The sequence below is a fragment of the Oncorhynchus keta genome, unplaced genomic scaffold, assembly GCF_023373465.1.
Source record: "Oncorhynchus keta strain PuntledgeMale-10-30-2019 unplaced genomic scaffold, Oket_V2 Un_scaffold_9739_pilon_pilon, whole genome shotgun sequence".
Lineage (NCBI taxonomy): Eukaryota > Metazoa > Chordata > Actinopteri > Salmoniformes > Salmonidae > Oncorhynchus > Oncorhynchus keta.
The window spans coordinates 978,290-997,829 of NW_026291018.1; the positions used below are offsets into that span (position 1 = coordinate 978,290).

At 42.9% G+C, this 19,540-nt stretch overlaps 3 protein-coding genes across 6 annotated transcripts; 1 reads left to right on the top strand and 2 right to left on the bottom strand.

The window, feature by feature from the left end:
• Positions 1 to 354: 354 nt before the first annotated feature.
• Positions 355 to 11,519, bottom strand: LOC127929674 (ADP-ribosylation factor-binding protein GGA3-like). Its single transcript, XM_052517764.1, is given in 19 exon segments — positions 355 to 2,405; positions 2,779 to 2,889; positions 3,248 to 3,417; positions 3,586 to 3,609; positions 3,612 to 3,889; positions 4,193 to 4,350; positions 4,499 to 4,581; positions 5,170 to 5,439; positions 6,254 to 6,370; positions 6,463 to 6,544; positions 7,446 to 7,583; positions 8,254 to 8,306; positions 8,309 to 8,333; positions 8,647 to 8,750; positions 9,823 to 9,946; positions 10,054 to 10,152; positions 10,308 to 10,383; positions 10,631 to 10,715; positions 11,321 to 11,519. Coding segments are annotated over 19 exon segments (2,175 nt in total). The 5' UTR covers positions 11,388 to 11,519; the 3' UTR covers positions 355 to 2,294.
• On the top strand, positions 11,509 to 13,585 carry LOC127929675 (28S ribosomal protein S7, mitochondrial-like). The gene is made up of 5 exons (XM_052517766.1): positions 11,509 to 11,644; positions 12,116 to 12,307; positions 12,439 to 12,502; positions 12,586 to 12,753; positions 13,032 to 13,585. The coding sequence occupies exons 1-5, from the start codon at positions 11,601 to 11,603 to the stop codon at positions 13,251 to 13,253; spliced, it is 690 nt and encodes a 229-aa protein (XP_052373726.1). The 5' UTR covers positions 11,509 to 11,600; the 3' UTR covers positions 13,254 to 13,585.
• Positions 13,586 to 13,659: 74 nt separating this feature from the next.
• Positions 13,660 to 19,498, bottom strand: LOC127929676 (MIF4G domain-containing protein B-like). 4 transcript variants are annotated; one of them, XM_052517767.1, is made up of 6 exons: positions 19,362 to 19,498; positions 18,454 to 18,547; positions 18,034 to 18,161; positions 17,465 to 17,620; positions 16,861 to 16,953; positions 13,660 to 16,553 (listed from the first exon to the last, which is right to left on the bottom strand). In XM_052517767.1, the coding sequence occupies exons 2-6, from the start codon at positions 18,530 to 18,532 to the stop codon at positions 16,326 to 16,328; spliced, it is 684 nt and encodes a 227-aa protein (XP_052373727.1). In that variant the 5' UTR covers positions 18,533 to 18,547; positions 19,362 to 19,498; the 3' UTR covers positions 13,660 to 16,325. The 4 variants fall into 4 exon arrangements, with proteins under 4 accessions (XP_052373727.1, XP_052373729.1, XP_052373730.1 ...); XM_052517769.1 differs by having other exon boundaries at positions 18,034 to 18,143; positions 19,362 to 19,497; XM_052517770.1 differs by having other exon boundaries at positions 18,034 to 18,143; positions 19,405 to 19,491.
• Between the last annotated feature and the right edge of the window lie 42 nt (positions 19,499 to 19,540).

Sequence of the window (19,540 nt, forward strand, 5' to 3'; positions counted from 1 at the left end):
CACTGTCGACAAGCACACTGCACTGTCGACAAGCACACTGCACTGTCGACAAGCACACTGCACTGTCGACAAGCACACTGCACTGTCGACAAGCACACTGCACTGTCGACAAGCACACTGCACTGTCGACAAGCACACTGCACTGTCGACAAGCACACTGCACTGTCGACAAGCACACTGCACTGTCGACAAGCACACTGCACTGTCAACAATTTCCTTGACATTCACTCAAATCAAATTCACAGTAAACGCTGTGGAAGCCGGCATAAGTATGACCTTTAAGTCAACCTGATTTACTAACTAACCTAAGTTATGAATAGAAAAGCAATGCTCTGACAAAGACCAACAATAAGCTAAATTACACCAGATCAAAAATCCTTTAATTCCTCATGCAACAAACAAATAGCACAGTATGTACAATCGTAAAACATCTTTCAAGACATTTACACATCACATTGACCTCTACACATCTGACTACAGACGGTAAGTACACCTATGTACAGAGCTATTGTGCCTCTCACAATGCTACAAGTCAGGGACAACCAGAGAGAGGACATGGGGAGGAAAGGGGCAAACTGACTGTTTTCCCAATTCCCTAACCTCCCTGAAGTGTGGATTTAAAAGCAATGTATTAGTGCAAGCATGGGTAAGACGTTTCCACCATATTCTCATATCCATCCATTCCTTTGAATGTTAGGATGAAGGTTAGCGAATCAACCTTTCACCATCGATGAAGTATGAAATCACTGTCCTATTGTGGGCTCAATATTACTGGATGATTTTGACCTCATGGTTTCTTCACCTTCCTCCATGTTAGTTCCAACTTGTGTCAGATGACACTTTCAGCCAGTGTTAAGCTTGGTCAATTCAGTGATGCACTGAAATACAACTGAAATAAATAAATACAATTTCAATACTGACAATGGAGAAAATAATACACATCCTAAAACTCAGTACTAATGGATATCTTAACTCTGGTTGACAGACCACTTTGAAAGCTCAAAGACCATAGTTAAACCAGATGACGAGCATCAGAGGGAGCATCAGAAGAACCCGTACATTAAACCAGAGAATAAAAACCAGCTACGGTATGCATTTATGATGATAACTTACAGAAGCACGCCAGGAGTAACCACAATATTGATTACAGTGTTGCTAGGAAACCCAGTCATCAAAATAGTAGCTGTATATTAGTCTGTAGTAAGACCTAGAAGGTCCAGAAAACCCATTAACTAATATAATTGAGAAATACAATATACATCACTTTAAAACAATGTCATAATAATAATTGCCACAATTATGTCTAATAAGCATGATCACTGGATATGCACTGAAGAAATAAAACACCTCATGGAATCATGTTCAAGGCCTTTGTCAACAGCCAGCTAGCACCCACCTCTAATCAACATAACTTTCTGTATCTTGACTCAAGCTGAGCTACTCTGAGCTAACATACTAGCTAGCAAGTCCTCCGGATAAGATTACCACATTTCACCAAATTATATTCCAGTTATAGGATTAATCAATCATTTTCCCTAGTTATAAGCTCTGAATAATAATGTCCTTTCTAGAATGCCCTAGCCCATTAGAAACAAGTATTCAACAATGCTGTGGTATAAACATTGACATATATACTGTATATATATATATATATATATATATATATATATATATATACACACACAGTATATACACTGTATGTATGTATCTCGTCATAATGGATGTAGTGTTAGTTATATTTCCTTTGCCAGCATGTCTTGTGGGCGGGACTACGTTTGTTAGGAAATGTCCTGCAGTGCTGTATATAAGGGACGACTGACTGGCCTGCTAAAATACCTTGTAGATGTTCTCAGTTAATAAACACACTTAATAACAAATAAAGAGTGACACTTCTTCACATCTTTGTATCAATTTCTGAAACATGGAAAAAGCATTTGTATCCCTTCAGTTGAGATGCTGTTCTGCAATAATATTCAATACAAGCTCTGGAAGCTATTGTAAAACTGTCTTGAACTCCAGTGTATGCCATGTATGCTATATTATGTTTACAAAGTTACAGTCTCAATAGCAACTGGGCAAATACAAAGACGGTAAATATCAAAACAATCTAAAAGAAACAGAATGGTTGGCTGGTAAGTAGCACTATGTTGGTACTGTAACATTGCAGCACAGTTCTCCCACCCTATCCTCTCCTCGGCTCATCTCTCTCTCTCTGGGGTATGTGTGGTTAACACCCCCATCATGGAGTGTTGGTTTGGCCCGTCCTGGCTCGGCTCTGTGGTGTATGGGGGTGGCTATAGGTGACCCCATCTGTCTGGCGGGGGGAACTGGTCCACCTCGCCCACCTCTGAGCACTGCCTGTTTCCGAGAGTGAACGCCAGCTTGTAGCGCAGACGCACCTTCTCCTGCAAGAGGCAAACGTTGGAAGAGGGTTAGCAAGTGGTTTCACAAAGACTACAAAGAGGAGGTCCAAAAAGACCTAGCCCCTCTCTCAATGAATCTTTCCTTAATTCCTCAAATCCTCTCTCTTCGTCTCCCCAAACCGCATTGGATAAGAAAGTCAGAGAGGAGGGACCTTGAACCTCCAATACTGTTGAAAAGATGAGGAGATAGAGACCTAGTCCTACAGTGACTCTGGCTTGTGTATTAGAGAAGTGGGCTGCTCCCTAACCATGTGACCTTAATCAGAAAACCGCTGGGCCCTAGGAAGATCATATCGATCAGATCGTTCCCTGACCATGTGACCTTACCATGAAATACTCGTGGCCCTGCTCTTACCTTCAGGGGATTGGCCAGCAGCATGACCTGTGTGATGGAGGCCGGGGGGAGGGTGGGGTTAAAGGGGGGCAGCTCTGTTCCTGACGGAGGCTGCAGCTTCACCTTCATGGACTGGAGGACAAGGAGAGGAGGGGTTAAGGAGTGTGTGAAAGTTACACACTGAAGATGGCTGCAAAGCCGGCGTACTCGATCCCTGATGCAGTGAAAATAATACAAATAAATACAAAAATGAAGCTTTAGGCAACATATTTTTGAGTGAGGACCCCATCACCTTTTGTTTGGATGAAATGATATAATGTTTGAGTGAGTAAGTATACAGGAGTGGACACATGTGTAAGTATTATACGAGTGCATGTGTACACATTGCCCTGAGACATGGCTGGAGGCTCCTATGGCACCTAGACAGAGCAAGTGTGAACAAAGTGTGTGTGTGTGTGTGTACCATGTGTATATTGCACCTGTGTGTTACCTTGGGCACAGCGGCCTGAAGGACCACGTTCTGAACGTGCAGTGGTGCAGTGTTCAGCATGGACACCACTAACACCAGCACGTCTGGTCTGCAAGGGGGACAGTCTGAGGCAAAGTTCAACAGCACACGCACCCCATCCTTATCATAGGCCGTTACAGGGAGCCCTTTACCTGGAGGGGACAGAGGCAGTGAGAGGCTATATCAACGTTATCCAGACATTGTACTGTGGACATCAAATGGTTCAAAAAGACCAACGACGTTCAATTTCACAGGAGGATATATAGCATGTCCCATTTCCCTCCCTCTCCCTCCCTCCCTCCCCTATCTCCAGTACTCACTGGGTCTGATGGCCTCCAGGGGACGTGCACGTTGCCCAGGGAGGCCTCCGGTCCTAGCCCCTTGGCTGGGCTGCCCCCCTGGAAGGAGGAGTGGTGGAAGGGGGAGAGGGAGCTGAACAGGGGGCTGCCTGGGGCAGAGCTCAGCGTCTGGGCTTTGGTGTGGGACAACGCAGGGGAGCCAGGCATGGGGCCAGGGAGGAGGGAGGTCGAGGAGAGGGGGACCTGGGGTACCATGGCCCCCAAGGAGGGTGGTACTACGGCTCCCATAGAGGCTGCCATCCCGAATCCGCCGCCAACACGCAAACTGAAAATGACAGAAAAACAACATGGGCTCTCTCTGGAAACATAACTAAATCAAACAAGCAAGTGTGCAATCAAGAGCATGTTGATTTGTACCATATTCAGGATAATGTTGAGTAGCATCTAGTAATGTAATGATGTGACACACTATTAATGACAACCCTGAGACTTCGGATTACCTCAGAAGTGTTGCTTCACTTTAGCCATGCGCTGAAGCACCTGATATAATTCAATGTGGGTAATATAATACCTTGAAGTGATCTACAATATTTCCAGTGAAGTGAAGGGAGTAAGGTTAGTTAAGCACCTCTTTGGCTCTCCAAAGTCCAGCATGGCCAGGTCTTGGAGGTCCTGGAGGCTGTGGGTGGCAGGGGCCGTGGCGGGGGCTGGCGCTGGCTGGACTGGGGGAAATACTGGGCCTGGCCCTGCTATAGTGCCAAACAAGTCCAGGCCAGGGTCAGGAGCCTGGAGATGGATAGAAGGGAGGAGACACTTACAAATCTACCCAATGTATCACAAGAGTTGTTCAAAACTCCTCACAGGAAATGACAGTAGAAAAAAAGTAATGCTTTTTAATGCTCTGACCATTGTGGTCCTCATCAGGAAGAACTACCTGTAAGGAGGTCCACGGATTCGCTATTTCATTCAGCGTTGGTTTTGATTGGCTGTTCAGAGAAGGAACTGGATCGTTCAGGCCTGAAAAAACACACAAGGGACATGAGTATTGACCCTTCTTTTACCAGGTAAATTGACTGAGAACATATTATCTTTTACAGCAACGACTTGGAGAATAGTGACAGGGGGGAGGAGCGGGATGAATGAGACAATTGGAAGCTGGGGATGATTAGGTGGCCATGATGGTATGAGGCCTAAAATTGGGAATTTAGCCAGGACACTAGGGTAAACACCTCTACTCTTACAATAAGTGCCATGGGATCTTTAGTTTAACGTCCCATCCGAAAGACTGCACCAGATGCAGGGCAATGTTCCCTTCACTGCCCTGGGGCATTGTGATCCCCCTTATACCAGAGGGAAGAGTACCCCCTATTGGCCCTCCAACACCCCTTCCAGCAGCATCTGGTCTCCCATCCAAGGATCTGCTTAGCTTCAGAGGCAAGCCAGCAGTGGGATGCTGCTGGCATAATGAAATTAAGTACCATGGGGCATTGTCTGAACATTGGTGATGAATACATTTAGAATACAAATCAAATAGGAAATATGGCCTATATTTAACAAGAATACATTTACACATAACATCCATAAAATGCAAGGTCAGTGAGCTACCTAAGGATAGCAGCTCATCGTCAAGGAGAGAGAGAGCGTTGAGGGCCTTGTCGGTGGCTGGGTGGCTGGGGCTGCTGTTCTGACTGGCATGCAACCCGGCCAACCTTTTTGGAGGAGGAGGCAAGACAGGGATTGGGAATCCCAGGTGATTGGCTGAAGTGGGATCGGAGACCAATGGGAGAGGGACAGGCGGAGCAGAGGTGGAGTTTGGAACGTCAATGCCAGCCAGGTCAATCAAGGTCTCTGTGTTGTCACTGTTCCCTGTGGTCTCTAGAATAGAGAGGGAAAGAAGGAGAGGTGGAGAGAGGTAGAAGGAGAGGTGGAGAGAGAGAGAAGGAGAGGTAGAAGGAGAGGTAGAAGGAGAGAGAGAGAGAAGGAGAGGTGGAGAGAGGTAGAAGGAGAGGTGGAGAGAGAGAGAAGGAGAGGTGGAGAGAGGTAAAAGGAGAGGTGGAGAGAGAGAAGGAGAGGTGGAGAGAGGTAGAAGGAGAGGTGGAGAGAGAGAGGTGGAGAGAGGGAAAAGGAGAGGTGGAGAGAGAGAAGGAGAGGTGGAGAGAGGTAGAAGGAGAGGTGGAGAGAGGTAGAAGGAGAGGTGGAGAGAGAGAGAGAAGGAGAGGTGGAGAGAGGTAGAAGGAGAGGTGGAGAGGAGAGAAGGAGAGGTGGAGAGAGGTAGAAGGAGAGGTGGAGAGAGAGAAGGAGAGGTGGAGAGAGAGAGAAGGAGAGGTGGAGAGAGGAGAAGGAGAGGTGGAGAGAGGAGAGAGAGGAGAAGGAGAGGTGGAGAGAGAGAGAAGGAGAGGTGGAGAGAGAGAGAAGGAGAGGTGGAGAGAGAGGTGGAGAGAGAGAGAAGGAGAGGTGGAGAGAGGTAGAAGGAGAGGTGGAGAGAGGAGAAGGAGAGGTGTAGAAGAGAGTGAGAGGTGGAGAGAGAGAAGGAGAGGTGGAGAGAGGTAGAAGGAAGCAGAGAGAGGTAGAAGGAAGCAGAGAGAGGAATTGAAATCGAAGGAGGTAGAAAGGAAACAGTTTGCTCTGAAAGTGATATGAAAAGATGTGAAAGTGTGTGTGTGTGTATACATTACGTGCCATCACTCACCTTCACCAGCTGCAGATCTAGCATCCTCGATGTCTCCATTCACGGTCTGTCCCTTGACAATCTTCTTGTAGGAGTTGATGACCCGTGAGAGGTCATCGCTGGCCTGCAGGATGTCACCTGGAGGGCAAAGGTCAGAGGTTAAGAGATGGAACAACAAATAACAATCTAAGAGTTTGAAAAACATTCAAATAACAAATGTATTTCCTCACCTAAACTTGTGTCGTTATCTTCAGTCTCTGTGGCCATTTTGAAAGCAGCGCGTCTCAACTTGTCGCAGCGGTCGTATAGTTCCTGGTATTACAGGAAATGTACGACGACATGCTTCAATCAGCCACTGACAGTTTACAATTCTAATTAATTTCACATAACATCAAAGTCTACCACGCTCGTATCATTCTAGCAGCCATTCCTAATTCGCTCCCTACCCCTTTCCCGTCCCCTTCCCATTGGTCCTAACACTTTGGTGTTTGCAGACAGGTAAGGAGTTAGCAATATGATAGAAGCTCCACCACTAAACTGCTTATACCTATCCAGACGCGGTAGGGAACAAATTGGGACGAGCTGTAAAATTGTGTTAAGGACTGGCTATAGCCTGAGGTGATACATAAGGTCCTTAATGCCTCACAGCAAGCAAAGAGGACAAGTATCTAAGTAACGCACAGTTCAGACGGCAAACTTTTGGCGAGTAGAACTGAATAGACATGAAGAGCGGGCTGGCATGGCTGAGAACTCTGGTGACATACCAATTGGTTTCATACAACCGCTCTCTCAACACTGCAGACATACTCGTTGCTTTTGGGTTGAATTCAGGTATAACAGTTACCTCTCAGACGTCCTCCACCTGCGTATCAGCCATGACTGTGCTTCCGTTGTGGGTGTGGAAGCCAAGCAACCTTTATTTGCACGCAATTAACATATATTAATATGCATGACCATTTTTCCTGACAGTGGAAGAACTGCTCTGGCAGAACTACATGAAACAGAGGCGTGCCTCACCCGCACCGCGCCAAAAGAGCAGCAGAGGCTAACCAACTATTGTCAAAAGACAGACGAGGCACACTATGGCTTCACAAGGCACTCTATCCCTGCTCTCCCAAAGAAAAAGTTAAATGCTTTAGTTCGGTGCGGCGATAGAGTGGTGTTTGAACTAGGGCTAAGTGTGATGTGTGTGGAGTCTGAACGGAACACACACCTTGATGATCTCTCTGTCTGACTGGGAGGACCTGTCCTTGTCGTAGTGGGACAGCATCTCACTCAGCAGCTTGACGTTGATACCCACCTCTTCCAGAGTGTGGATGCGTTTGGTCACTTTCTGAACCCTGACATCGTCCTGGGAGAATGAGGGTTAATAAGATGTTCAAGACTTGTTACACATTGCTATAAAAGCCTTATATGCATGCGCAACAGTTATATTGTAAATAAATTCAGCCGTCCTGGGAAACAGAACAATACAAGTGTTATAGAAAACTACTAACATGGACGCATGATCGGCTATGATCACATTTTCTAAGCTCCATCTGTGTGTAATTCTACAGTGTATTTATTATCCCATGATGAATTATTAAAGCAATAGGTCACCTCGGGGTTTGTGGTATTTGGCCAATATACCACTGCTAAGGGCTGTTCTTATGCACAATTCAACGCGGAGGGCCTGGATACAGCGCTTAGCCGTGGTATATTGGCCATATACCACAACCCCCTCTGTGACCTATTGCTATTATAAACCGTTTTCAAACATCTATAAGAACAGTAAAAATAAATGTTTCCTCATACCTGTGGTCTCACATACCATGGCTTTCAGCCAATCAGCATTCAGGGCTGATAAAATACTCCATAAGCATGTATTACCTCTCAAAGCTAGTTAGAACAGTCTTATGAACCCATTATGACTATAAACACACAGGTGGTATGTCACAGGCTGAGTATGAGCATTCACAACAGCTTACGGCTCTTTACAACCGCCTTTATATGCACTTAAAGGGCATGTCGTTGTCTCTCACCTCCTTCACCATGTTCTTGATGAGCCTGTTGGCTTCCTGCAGGTCCTCTGGGTTTTGCTCCTCAGAAGCTCTGCTAGTAGCTAAACACACATTAAGGCATGTCTCTGTCAAATCACAATGGTGACACTGACATCTGCTGGTTTGACTCTATCTGTACATCAGTGGTCAGCAATGCTGGTCCTAGAGACCTAGAAGGAATGCAGGCTTTTGTTCCAGTCTGATAACCCCTGTTTTAGCAAATCAAGGTTTCAGTGATTTGTTGTAATTAGGTGTGTTAGTGCTAGGCTGTACACCACATATACAGTAGTTCTCTAGGACCAGGATCCTAGAGATCCAGGATCAGCGTTAAAGACCAGTACTGTGGATACACTCAGTCTGAACCCAGTGTCTCACCTTGCCCATGTCCTCATTGTCAAACACAGGGTTCTTGGGACGTGTGGGGGGTGAAGGAATCAGAGTCTTGTCCACTGGGAGCTCAGGGTCCATAGTTACAAGGCCTGAAGAACGGAAGGTAGTTCACAGATAAGATTTTTTTAAATAACTCAAAATAACTCTATGGGACTATTCATCACAAACAGAGTTCCATTTCAAATCAATGAGGAAAATTGAGGAAGACTATCAGTTCACTTCCTGAATTGAAATTAAATGGTATTAAGCAGGTAACCTAGCGGTTAGAGCATTGGGCAAGCAACCGAAAACCGACAAGGTAAAAAATTGGTTGATGTGCCCTTGAGCAAGGCACTTATGCCTAATTGCTCAAGGGTTGTCGTTGATAATGGCAGACCCTGGCTGTGAACCCACTCTCCGGGAGTTGGGATATGCAAAAAACACATTTCCAATTCACACATGAGTATAATACACACGTGTACATGTCTGAAACAGGACAAATATAAGCATGTTATTATTTCCTGATTGGAAACAGTGTTCCATTTCAAAGCAATGAGGAAAATTGAGGAAGAATAACCTTTCACTTCCTGAATTTAAAATGGTATTGAGCCCGAGTCCAATCACACACAAAGAAATAGTAGAGGGTATTTCCTGATTGGAGGAAAAAGGTGTGGGGGGATTGATACAGTGACATATCAGGATATAAATATTATTATTATTATTCTTTTTTTTTTTTACCCTGTTTCCGTGGTGTCCAATTGTTTTAGTAGCTACTATCCTGTCTCATCGCTACAACTCCCCTACGGGTATTAGGATATAATTTGACGATATATCGTATCGACAATATCCAAATATTATTTTTGCGCTAGTTTACTGTAGCTAAAACCAAAACTCCCATATTTTTCCTTCATAGCTTGTTCTCCATCTTCTTTTTAAATAGGGAGCAAATTTGTTATGAGCTACTTTATTTCCATGACTGATCAAAACGTGTTCTCATGGCTTTCTTGGCCCTCTGCAGCAGACATATGGTGAGCAATATGTTTGGAACATCAAATCGCAATAAAATTACAGTATTTAATCGCGAGAATTGCAATACATATCGTATCGGCAGCTAAGTATCGTGAGGCCTCTGGCAATTCACAGCCATAGTGGCTGTGGTAACGAGTGGAAACCAGGTCTTACCCTGTCTCCTTAGTGTCTGGTATGCTTCGTTGATTTTGGCCTCGTTGGGGAAAGCCACTGTCCAGCTGTACAGCATCTCAATAATCTTTGTCTTTACCTTCTCTGGTACTCTGTCTCCCATGTACTAGATAGAAGTGTACCAGATCTTTGTCAGTGATGTATTCACACACAGAACAATAGGAAAATAGAATAAGAATAGAATAACACATTCAGGATACCAAGTCCACTCACCTTAGGAGAAACAACTTTGATCAGCTCGTTCAGAAACCGATATTTCCCGATTTCATTATGAAACCTTCTCCCGCAGTTCTTCATACATGCTTCTAATACCTTGGAGAATTACACGTGGACATTTTGTCAAACACATGGACACATAGGTAGCCCTGAGACAAGGCTGTATACACCATATGAGTACATACAGCTATGCCTCAGGACTAGAACAGAATAGTGGATGAAATTAAATAGTACAAACAAACAATACTCACTGTTAAAGCCTGAAGCGCCTCCCATTCTTGTGGCGATTGGATTTTGTGAACCAGCAACCTGACAGATATCTGGGGACTGCACAAAGAGATTGGGTTAAATTGGCCCATTTCCTATACATACTAGAGCAATGGGTCAAATGAAGCTAATACATACTGAATCTCTGTATTAGCTAATACATACTGAATCTCTGTATTAGCTAATACATACTGAATCTCTGTATTAGCTAATACATACTGAATCTCTGTATTAGCTAATACATACTGAATCTCTGTATTAGCTAATACATACTGATTGGTATCAGGTGAATCAGGAAATAACATACCCTTCCAATTCCTTATTGATCTGGTCACAGAAACCGATGATGTACTCCCAATCCTCCTGTCTGTTTGTTGGATGGGTGGCTTTATCTATAGTGAGATCAAATAAAAATAAAACATGTTTAACACATGTCTTTACTAGTTGAGAGTTGACCGACTTGTTGAAAGGACAACACATGTGAGCAACCGGACACTGTCATCCATCCTCTGTCATCATCCACATTGCACTGGCTACTATACCACAAAGCGCATACATGCAGTGAAGCCACCACCAAAGATGTTTTATCTGTGCCACCAGTTCCTCGAAAGGCTATCAATTATATCTATCAACCAACACAAGATATGCGCTTGATATCAAAATAACAATCCTCAATTTTGCTGTCTTAACTCTCGATATCAAAAGGGAGCTCAGCTGAGGTGCAGTGGCCACATCCCCTGGGTTTATGCTTGAATGTCCGCCTCCCACAACTGATCCAGATTCAGTGCACAGCTTTCCTGAAACGGCTGCTTCGAACGAGAACGCTAACACAGATCTTATAACGGGGATGCCTCGAAGGCAGTAGCCCTGGAGGATTGCAGACAGTTCAACAGATTGCACTCTTTCATTACTTCATTCATACATTCACTCCATTCATTCAATGCAATATGCTAATAATATAAATGAATTGACTGGATACATAGGTTAATTCACTCACTGAGCCAGGATTCTAGCGTCTCCCCTTCCTGGTACGCCATAGCATTGGAAACATCGCGTGATGACATCACCAATGTGTGCAACTATGCGCGAGAATCACGCAGTCTGCGTTTTTAATAAAACCTAGAAAAATATGCATTTATTGTTTCGTGTGAAATTTAGAAATTTAAATATTTAGCTGAATAATGCTTTATTTTGGAAAATAAATCACAGAAAATAGTTTTGCTTTATGGCATCTACCAGGGAGCTTACCCAGGGGTCTTCGCACCACACTTTCCAAGATGGCTGCCTCCGTCACAGGTTTACTAAAACCTTGGACACCAAGGTAATTATAATTTTGCTGATTAACGACGCTATGGATGTGTATCTTAACACTGTGATATTGCACAAGTTTATTACAACTACGTTAGCTAATTCAGCTACCTACAGTCAGTGACATTTACATTAAACTTTTTAGTATTTATTTAGAGACATGCCACCCACTGTATTCATTGTAGCAAAATACAAAATCACCCGTCCTGTAAGAACAAGTTTGTGAATCAGTGTGAGTGAGTGTGGCTGGCCACGATTTGTTCATGTCGATTTTAACAAGCACAAACACTGTAGCTCTGATCCAGGGCGCGAGGTGACAGTACCAGAGTTAACAAACACTAGTTACCCCATATGTTTCTGCAAACAACATTAGATGGTTAAATGATCATGTATAGATAGTGTCCATGATATGCTATAACCATTGCATTGTATTTGACTATTAAACATGAAGTGTCATCATCTTCTGTTGCTCATGCTTCTCTAGGGTACTCCTGGTGAGATGGAGCAGGTACAACCCTTACTACCTGGAGCCTGAGCCTAGGAAAGAGGTGTACCACATCCCAGAGACTGAGCTCACACCTGAGCAGAAAGAGGAGAGGGAGCTGAAATCTGTCAGGCCCATAAAGGCAGCCACCAACTCTGTTACCAGCTCTGTTTTCAACGACCCTGTGCTGAGGTACCTAAACCAAACACACATTAATGCATAAGCCTACAAACACTGAAATACATGTAGCTCAGTGATGTGGTTCTATGTTTACCCTGTCAATAGTCTGAATTACAACTCATCACTATTCTTTCTCTTCACAGCAAGTTTGTCAACATGATGATGAAAGATGGTGACAAGATTATTGCCAAAGGTATCATCACACAGGTATAGTGGGATTCTTTGGGACTGTTTGATATAGTTTGCCAAGTAATGTAAATATACACTAATGCCCATCCTTCTCTTCTCAGACATTGGAGAACATGAAGAGAAAACAGGTGGAGAAGTACCACAAAGCCCCCGAGGGAAAGAAGGCAGAGATTGAGTGTAATCCATACGCCATCTTCCACCAGGCTCTGGAGAATTGCAAGCCTGTCATTGGCCTGGCTAGCATTCAGAAAGGGGGCAAGTTCTATCAGGTCAGTACTCTCACCATTTCTACAGAGTCACCGGGGTCTTATTCATTAGTTCACATCGTAGCAAAACGTTCTGTAATGAAAACAGGGGTTCTGGTAGTCCCTCCCTATTTGTCTTTTTTCTTGTCTTTAGTGCCTAATGAACACAACCTTGGGGTGATAGTTTGTAGAAAAATATACATCAACTCTTTATTCTCCACAATAGACATGACAAATGTCATTTCTTTAGTCTCATACAGTATGTTTAATGACATCCTGTATTGTCCCTCTCCACTCTGCAGGTGCCCATACCTCTGACAGACAACAGGCGGCGCTTCCTGGCCATGAAGTGGATGATCACAGAGTGCCGGGACAACAAGCACAGACGCACACTAATGTACGAAAAACTATCCCAGGAACTGCTGGCCGCCTTCTCCAAGGAGGGCAACGTGGTCAAACGGAAACACGAACTGCACAAGATGGCTGAATCCAACAGAGCCTATGCCCACTATCGCTGGTGGTAGTCGACTTTGAAGTCTGAGTGCAGCATTCAAAATGGGACCTTTTGGACTGGAAGGAATTCAATCCATTGTCCCTTTGGTCAAACTTGAGGTGGAATTCCTTGTTGGAAAATAAAAACATCATGGACATTTGTGCAACACATCATGGGAGATTGTCTTCAATGTAGGGCATTGACAGGCTATGTAAATATAAATCTCTTGGACTCTTGTGAAATATTTGGAATGGTGTGTATCCAAGTATACTGACCACAAACACAGTTACTGTAAATGTGGCTTCTTTTACTAACATTGTATTATGATTCAATAAAGAATGACTGTGAAAACATTACAAATGACATGATCACATTCTGTATTTAGAATATAGGTGTATTCAGTGACATCTTCAAATAAATAAAAGCTTAGGTAAAACCCAGGTCGATTTTATTTTAATGTGATTTTATTCATCTTCAGTCAATGTACAGCAGTAGCAAAAATGAAATTGACCAATGTTGGTACTTCTGACATTTGAACAGATACCCAACTACAGTAATGGAAATATTTATAGGAAAATATACACTGAGCTCTGTCTTCACGCAGTAAACTCAAACTTTATCTACTTGGGTAGATAAATGTACAAAATGCTCAAACTTATTTGGTAATTCTGTGTAAAACAAATGGCATGTACACAAACCACTAGTAGGCAAATTGTGAGTGCTGCACTTCCTGTCCAAATTATGTTTACTGAATGACTTTACTTTGAATACTTGGTCTTTATGTAGCAATAAATAGGCCCTATAGCATATACACATTTACTTCAATAATCTTCTTTCAACATCATGGCCATATCAAATATGCTCAAACTAGTGGATGACCAACAAGTTTATTTTAGTGCTTGCTTAATGTACACTGAGAACCACAGTTTTGAATGAAAACTGTTGAGAAACACTGATCTAGTGAACTAAATGTAAAACAATAGAAAAGTTATGTCAGTCACCCAAGTGTTACTATTCCGATTCCACAACAAATATTACCAAATAAACTTTTCAATCTATTCGACAACTGTCCACTAAGGCCAACAGAGGTTACTAAAATAGCCTAACTAACACAATATTTGTGATCATATCTTCAAAAAAATGATATGGTTCTTCCCTCTTCAAAGAGATTCATTCAGTCAATGTCCCTACTGGAATTATCAACGATTCCCCAGGTCTCCCTCACTTTCTTGCAGTAATCACTAAGCTGACATAACTAGGGTAGGAAAAATATCTGCAATGGATCACATTAGATCAGTGATTACTATGAGGAAGGAAGGATAGATGAATGTTAAAGATATTGGAACAGGACCTAGAAATAGTCTGCTGCTTGATTGTGGTCAGTGGTTTTTCCAAGACACCGTGTTTGGTTTTGTGAGCGTATTAAAGCACTCAGGTCAGCACACAGTGTAAACATTATAAAACATACATATTCTGAACTACAAAAACTAGTAGATGTGGACTTCTTCAATAAAGTGAAGCTGGTAAAAGCTTAGTGCTGGTGGAATGAATCTCAGACGTACTACTGTTTTGAAAATCGAACAGCAACGAGTAGTGAACAGCCAGACAGAACTTATAAAGTCACTATAATGCAGTAATATTCTCAGCTTCCAAACGGAATAAATGTTTGCATTGTGGTGCACAGTTTTCCCAAGCCGAAAGCAAAAGCCAGCATCCATTTTGTAGCACCAAAGTGTGGACCATGTCGTTTAAAAGAGGTACAGTACCTCTTAGAGACTTGTGAATACAAAAACATCTGCAAAACTAGTTCTTATTAGAATCAGCAAAAACTGACTAGAACTTCCAACTTTGATGATATTGCTGTCTATATTGGCATCACATGTACTACAAAACTATTTTTCAGATAAACTTGTGATATTAACAATTCAGAAACTAGGATTCAGACCATAAAAAGTCAAATATATTGATATGTCAGAAAGGAAATATTACAAATTACTTATGACAAATCTCTTGGTCCCAAATCCTAATAATACCAAATTGTCACCCTCTCTTGTCATGTGCTTTTTGACCTCAGAGGAAACGAAGAGGCTTAAGAGTCATTGGCAGCAGGGTGGACCCACGTGGAGTTACATGCGTTGTGTTAATCTTTTGTTTGATTGATTTTGTCAAAAATCCCTCAACTCTAGCCAAAATGCTTTTCAGTCATTTTAATCTACCACTCAAACAACAGGTGCGTTTAAAACAAAAGTTGACTGTAAAGTATTTTGTCCAATTGATTTGGACCCTATGGCTGTATTTAGACAGGCAGCCCAATTCTGATATTTCACCTAATTATTGTCAAAATAGTTCATCTGATTGGTAAAAACACAAATTACTAGTAAAACAAAATAAAGACCAGAATTGGGCTGTCTGTGTAAAAGCAGCCTATTTTGTAAAGCATTGATTGTAAGATCATAATTTGATCCATACATTCACTTGGGCCTAATGAATGTCTAAGCTCTCGAAAAGTTCTACAGACCTCTCAAGATTCTTTGTAGAAAAATTTACAAAGATCATCACCTTTGAAAACAGTATCAGTAACGACTGGCAGAAGATCTATAAGATTAACTCAAACATGGTCAAGCCAACGTGACTGGAATGTGTGTCTGAACTACTTATGTAGAATAGTGAAATGTCTCATAACATTGGAATGTCAGAAAGCAAAGGGATTAATAATAAACAATTAGACTGGAGTAAAAACTGCAATTCGAAACCCACAAAATATCCTGAATTTCAGTCAAACTTGCTTCAAACAATCCAATTACACCTCTCGCCAAAAAAAAACCTTTTAACAACCATTTACAATTGCACATTTCAAACCGACTATCTGGCTAGTGGAAATATCCCTGCTGCTAACCAGACTGACTAGTGGCTACCCCATGGCAAAGCCCAGCAAAAAAAGTGTCCTTTCTGGAATCATCCACGATGCAGCCCCTTTCCCAATACTATCATTCAGGGTCACATTCAGTAGACACGAAACGGGAGATTCCAACCCGAGCTCGTCCAATCCCATGTTGTTCCTATTGAACACCACCCACCTACTGTAGCCTGGCCTAGCGTCAGTCTAGTCGGTGACTTCGCTGTAGTAGTATTTCTGGGCCGTGTCGCTGAGCATCCAGCCCCCAGCTCTGAACTCCAGGATCTCCAGTAGCAGAAGACGGGCCATGGAGCTCAGGCCCTCCTGCAGTAGGAAGCCGTCCCGCAGCAGGTAGAAGAGCTCGTCCATCTTCTGTCCGTCCATCTTCTCCAGCTGGTCCCCGATGCGGTGCAGCTGGAGCACCAGGCAGTCTACCTGGGGGAAGGAAAGGAGAAGCAAAGGAGCACCAATATTAAACAGACGCATATCATTATCAGAGAAGGGGAAATCACATTCAGAGATGTACTCAGGCTATAGCATGTACATTTGTTTTCAGATTTCAAACAGTACCCACTATATAAAGCCGGACATTTTAGCAAAAACATTTAAATGTGGTTCTCCCTTTAATCTGAAATGTATGTTTGGTAAATAACCAACATATTGCACTTTAAGAAGTGAGAGACAATTGAAATATGTCCTCAGTTGAAATAGTAAAAAAGGTACTGTGCCATATTTGACCCACCTCTTCCTCGTTGTTCAGCGAGTCAGGCTGAGCCAGCCTTAATAGGCAGTCAAACACAGGATGCACCAGAGCCACCATAGGCATGTTGTTCACCTGGGGAGGGGAAAACACAAGGACCTATTAACATTTCATTGATAAGAAAAGCTTCTATGCGTATATATTTTGGGGCGGCAGGGTAGCCTAGTGGTTAGAGCGTTGGGCTACTAACCGAAAGGTTGCAAGTTTGAATCTCCTAGCTGACTAGGTACAAATCTGTCGTTCTGCCCCTGAACAAGGCAGTTAACCCACTGTTCCTAGGCCGTCATTGAAAATAAGATTTTGTTCTTAACTGATTTGCCTACTTAAATAAAGATTAAAAAATAAACAATTCCATGAAGAAATAGCTCAAATAAAACTGGAGAGTACGATGCCCGATTCACACTATAGGGATGAACCGTACTGCGCAGGTTTTGGATATTGTCCTTGTACAATGTTCTTTCCAGCACGGTTCCAGCAATTATGACAGATGCCCAGCACAGCTTGGCTCAGTTCAGTCTTGTGAATAGGTTGTTAGATATCTCCAGTTAGAATATGAATAGGGATTCTGGAATGTTTTGGCTCATACCTTGAGGTAGTCGAAGACGTTGCAGATGAAGGTGACGAAGCAGACCCACTCCTGCAGCGAGCGAAGCCGTGTGTCCTCCCGGGCCACGAACTCCAGCTGCAGCCGGTTGAGCAGATTCCGCCGGAACACGTTTCCGTTGTTGTGCTTGGCCTCAGCCTGCAAGATGTGGTAGAGAACAAGATCACACACAGCCATAAGCATCTGTATGGTTCCAGTCTATGGATATATACAACTAGGAAGTTAAAGCACTGATCCCGGGAGCAAAATAGTAGGATTGGGTTGAGTAGGATTGAGTTGCCATTTGACAATGATAAACCCCTTGGTCCCCACCACCCCTAAGCTGCCCACCCACCAAATGGTTAGGATTTGAAGACAGTAAGCTGATCTTAGATCTGAGCTTCTAGAGAGGAGCTCATTTGACCTTGTTTACAGTCAAACTCCAGCTTTAGTTCACACCATGTTCTAGGCCTAGGTGTGAAGCCCTAGTCAAAGATAATTCCCCTTACTGTTGTTACCACCATTACTATCAGCCAGAAAGGCAAGTAGTTTTAAGGTGATTATTACCATACCTGAACGATAGTGTAGCAAATGCGTCCTGCCTCTTTGCTGAAGACCTGGTCCTTCAAAGACTGGTCCACGATGACATTGGACACCTTCTCCAGGTCCACCGTGCTGGGCTCTGAGGGCAGAGAGAGGGCTAATCCAAAGACAGCCCACTTACACTTGCTACTGGGTCACGTTCATTAGGCACAACATTTGACAATAACGCTCTGAAACGGCAAGGTTGCATCTGAGCATCCCCAATAACAAAGTTGTTTTCTTTTTCTGTTGCAATTTTTTTAAATCTATTGCTACGGTTTGCACTAATGAACATGACACTGTACTATGTACTTAAATTGTAAAAACAAAACATTATCAATCTGACTGTGTTGATTTTTCACACAGACCTTTATATACATCTTCACAGAATCACTACATTAGGGACTGACCTTTCAGGGCCGTTTTCAGCAGATTCTGGGTCTCCAAGTCAAAAGACTGAATCTTGTAGTCCTCTTTACAGTTTTCCATTTTTTACAAGTGATACTGAAAAAGACCATGGATACAGACAGACTATGTTTTCAAACATCATTTCAAGCGAAATTCATTAGACAGAACTGTCTCAGCACAAAGCTGTCTAACGCTGTTGTCATCAATCTGGCTGCCCCCCAGGCCTCTTTCATAGGGGGATATGGGGGATTAAGCCAACATACGCAGTTCCTATAATATTGCCCAAATAAAAAGGTAGTTTGCATACAAGCAATGTAGAAACAGATTTATCATATGTTCAAATACCAATAGTTAATTGCCATTTGTATGTTAGAGGATGCATTTTCCACCCATCCATTGTAAAAAGTCACAATGAAATCGCATGACTTCTACTGGGTCAGGAGTTGCATTTTCAAACAAACGAAACCTTTGCAGCAGCCTAACCTCGTTCCCAGGATATGGAAGGGCAGCAAGTCTGGCGCACGAGACTAGCAACAACCTGTCCCGTTGCATCAAACTGCACTACATGCCAGCCCAGCAATAAATACCGGTAACAGTTAGCGGTATTAATATTTCACCATAAGAGATTGGATCGAGCTACCTAAAAAAATTGGCTGCTACTAAACATGCACGCAATTAATGCAAAAATTCAGTACAATTTAGCTAGCTATCTAACTAGCTGCTAAAATGAGTAACGAAACAACTAGCTAGCTAGTTAGACTTGTTACACAGATAACGTTAGTTACCAAGCGAATATGTTTGAAAAGGAGTTGTTGAGGGGCTAGCTAGTTACGCTAACTGACTTGCCATTTACAAGAGCTCAAATTATGTTCGTTCAGGTTTCTAAATATAAACTGAAATCAAGACTTACTTTCATAAAGTTAAGTTTGAAGCAGTGATTACATTGTACATACACCCTCCACTGTGCTGTGCTGTTTGTTCATCACTTCCTGAGTGCTTTCTGCGCACGCGCTGTGTTCCACCAGTATTGGACAAAATGCGCACTGACGCCTAGCGAGAAGTGTCCAGTGACGTTAAATAAACTGTTTA

Coding starts and splice junctions, on each gene's coding strand:
- LOC127929675 (XM_052517766.1), top strand. CDS start 11,601: ATGGCTGCCTCCGTCACAGGTTTACTAAAACCTTGGACACCAAG. Junction 12,308..12,438: donor TTCAACGACCCTGTGCTGAG/GTACCTAAACCA, acceptor TTCTCTTCACAG/CAAGTTTGTCAACATGATGA. Junction 12,503..12,585: donor CCAAAGGTATCATCACACAG/GTATAGTGGGAT, acceptor TTCTCTTCTCAG/ACATTGGAGAACATGAAGAG.
- LOC127929676 (XM_052517767.1), bottom strand. CDS start 18,532: ATGGAAAACTGTAAAGAGGACTACAAGATTCAGTCTTTTGACTTGGAG. Junction 16,954..17,464: donor ACGTCTTCGACTACCTCAAG/GTATGAGCCAAA, acceptor TCCCCTCCCCAG/GTGAACAACATGCCTATGGT. Junction 16,554..16,860: donor CGCTGAACAACGAGGAAGAG/GTGGGTCAAATA, acceptor TCCTTCCCCCAG/GTAGACTGCCTGGTGCTCCA.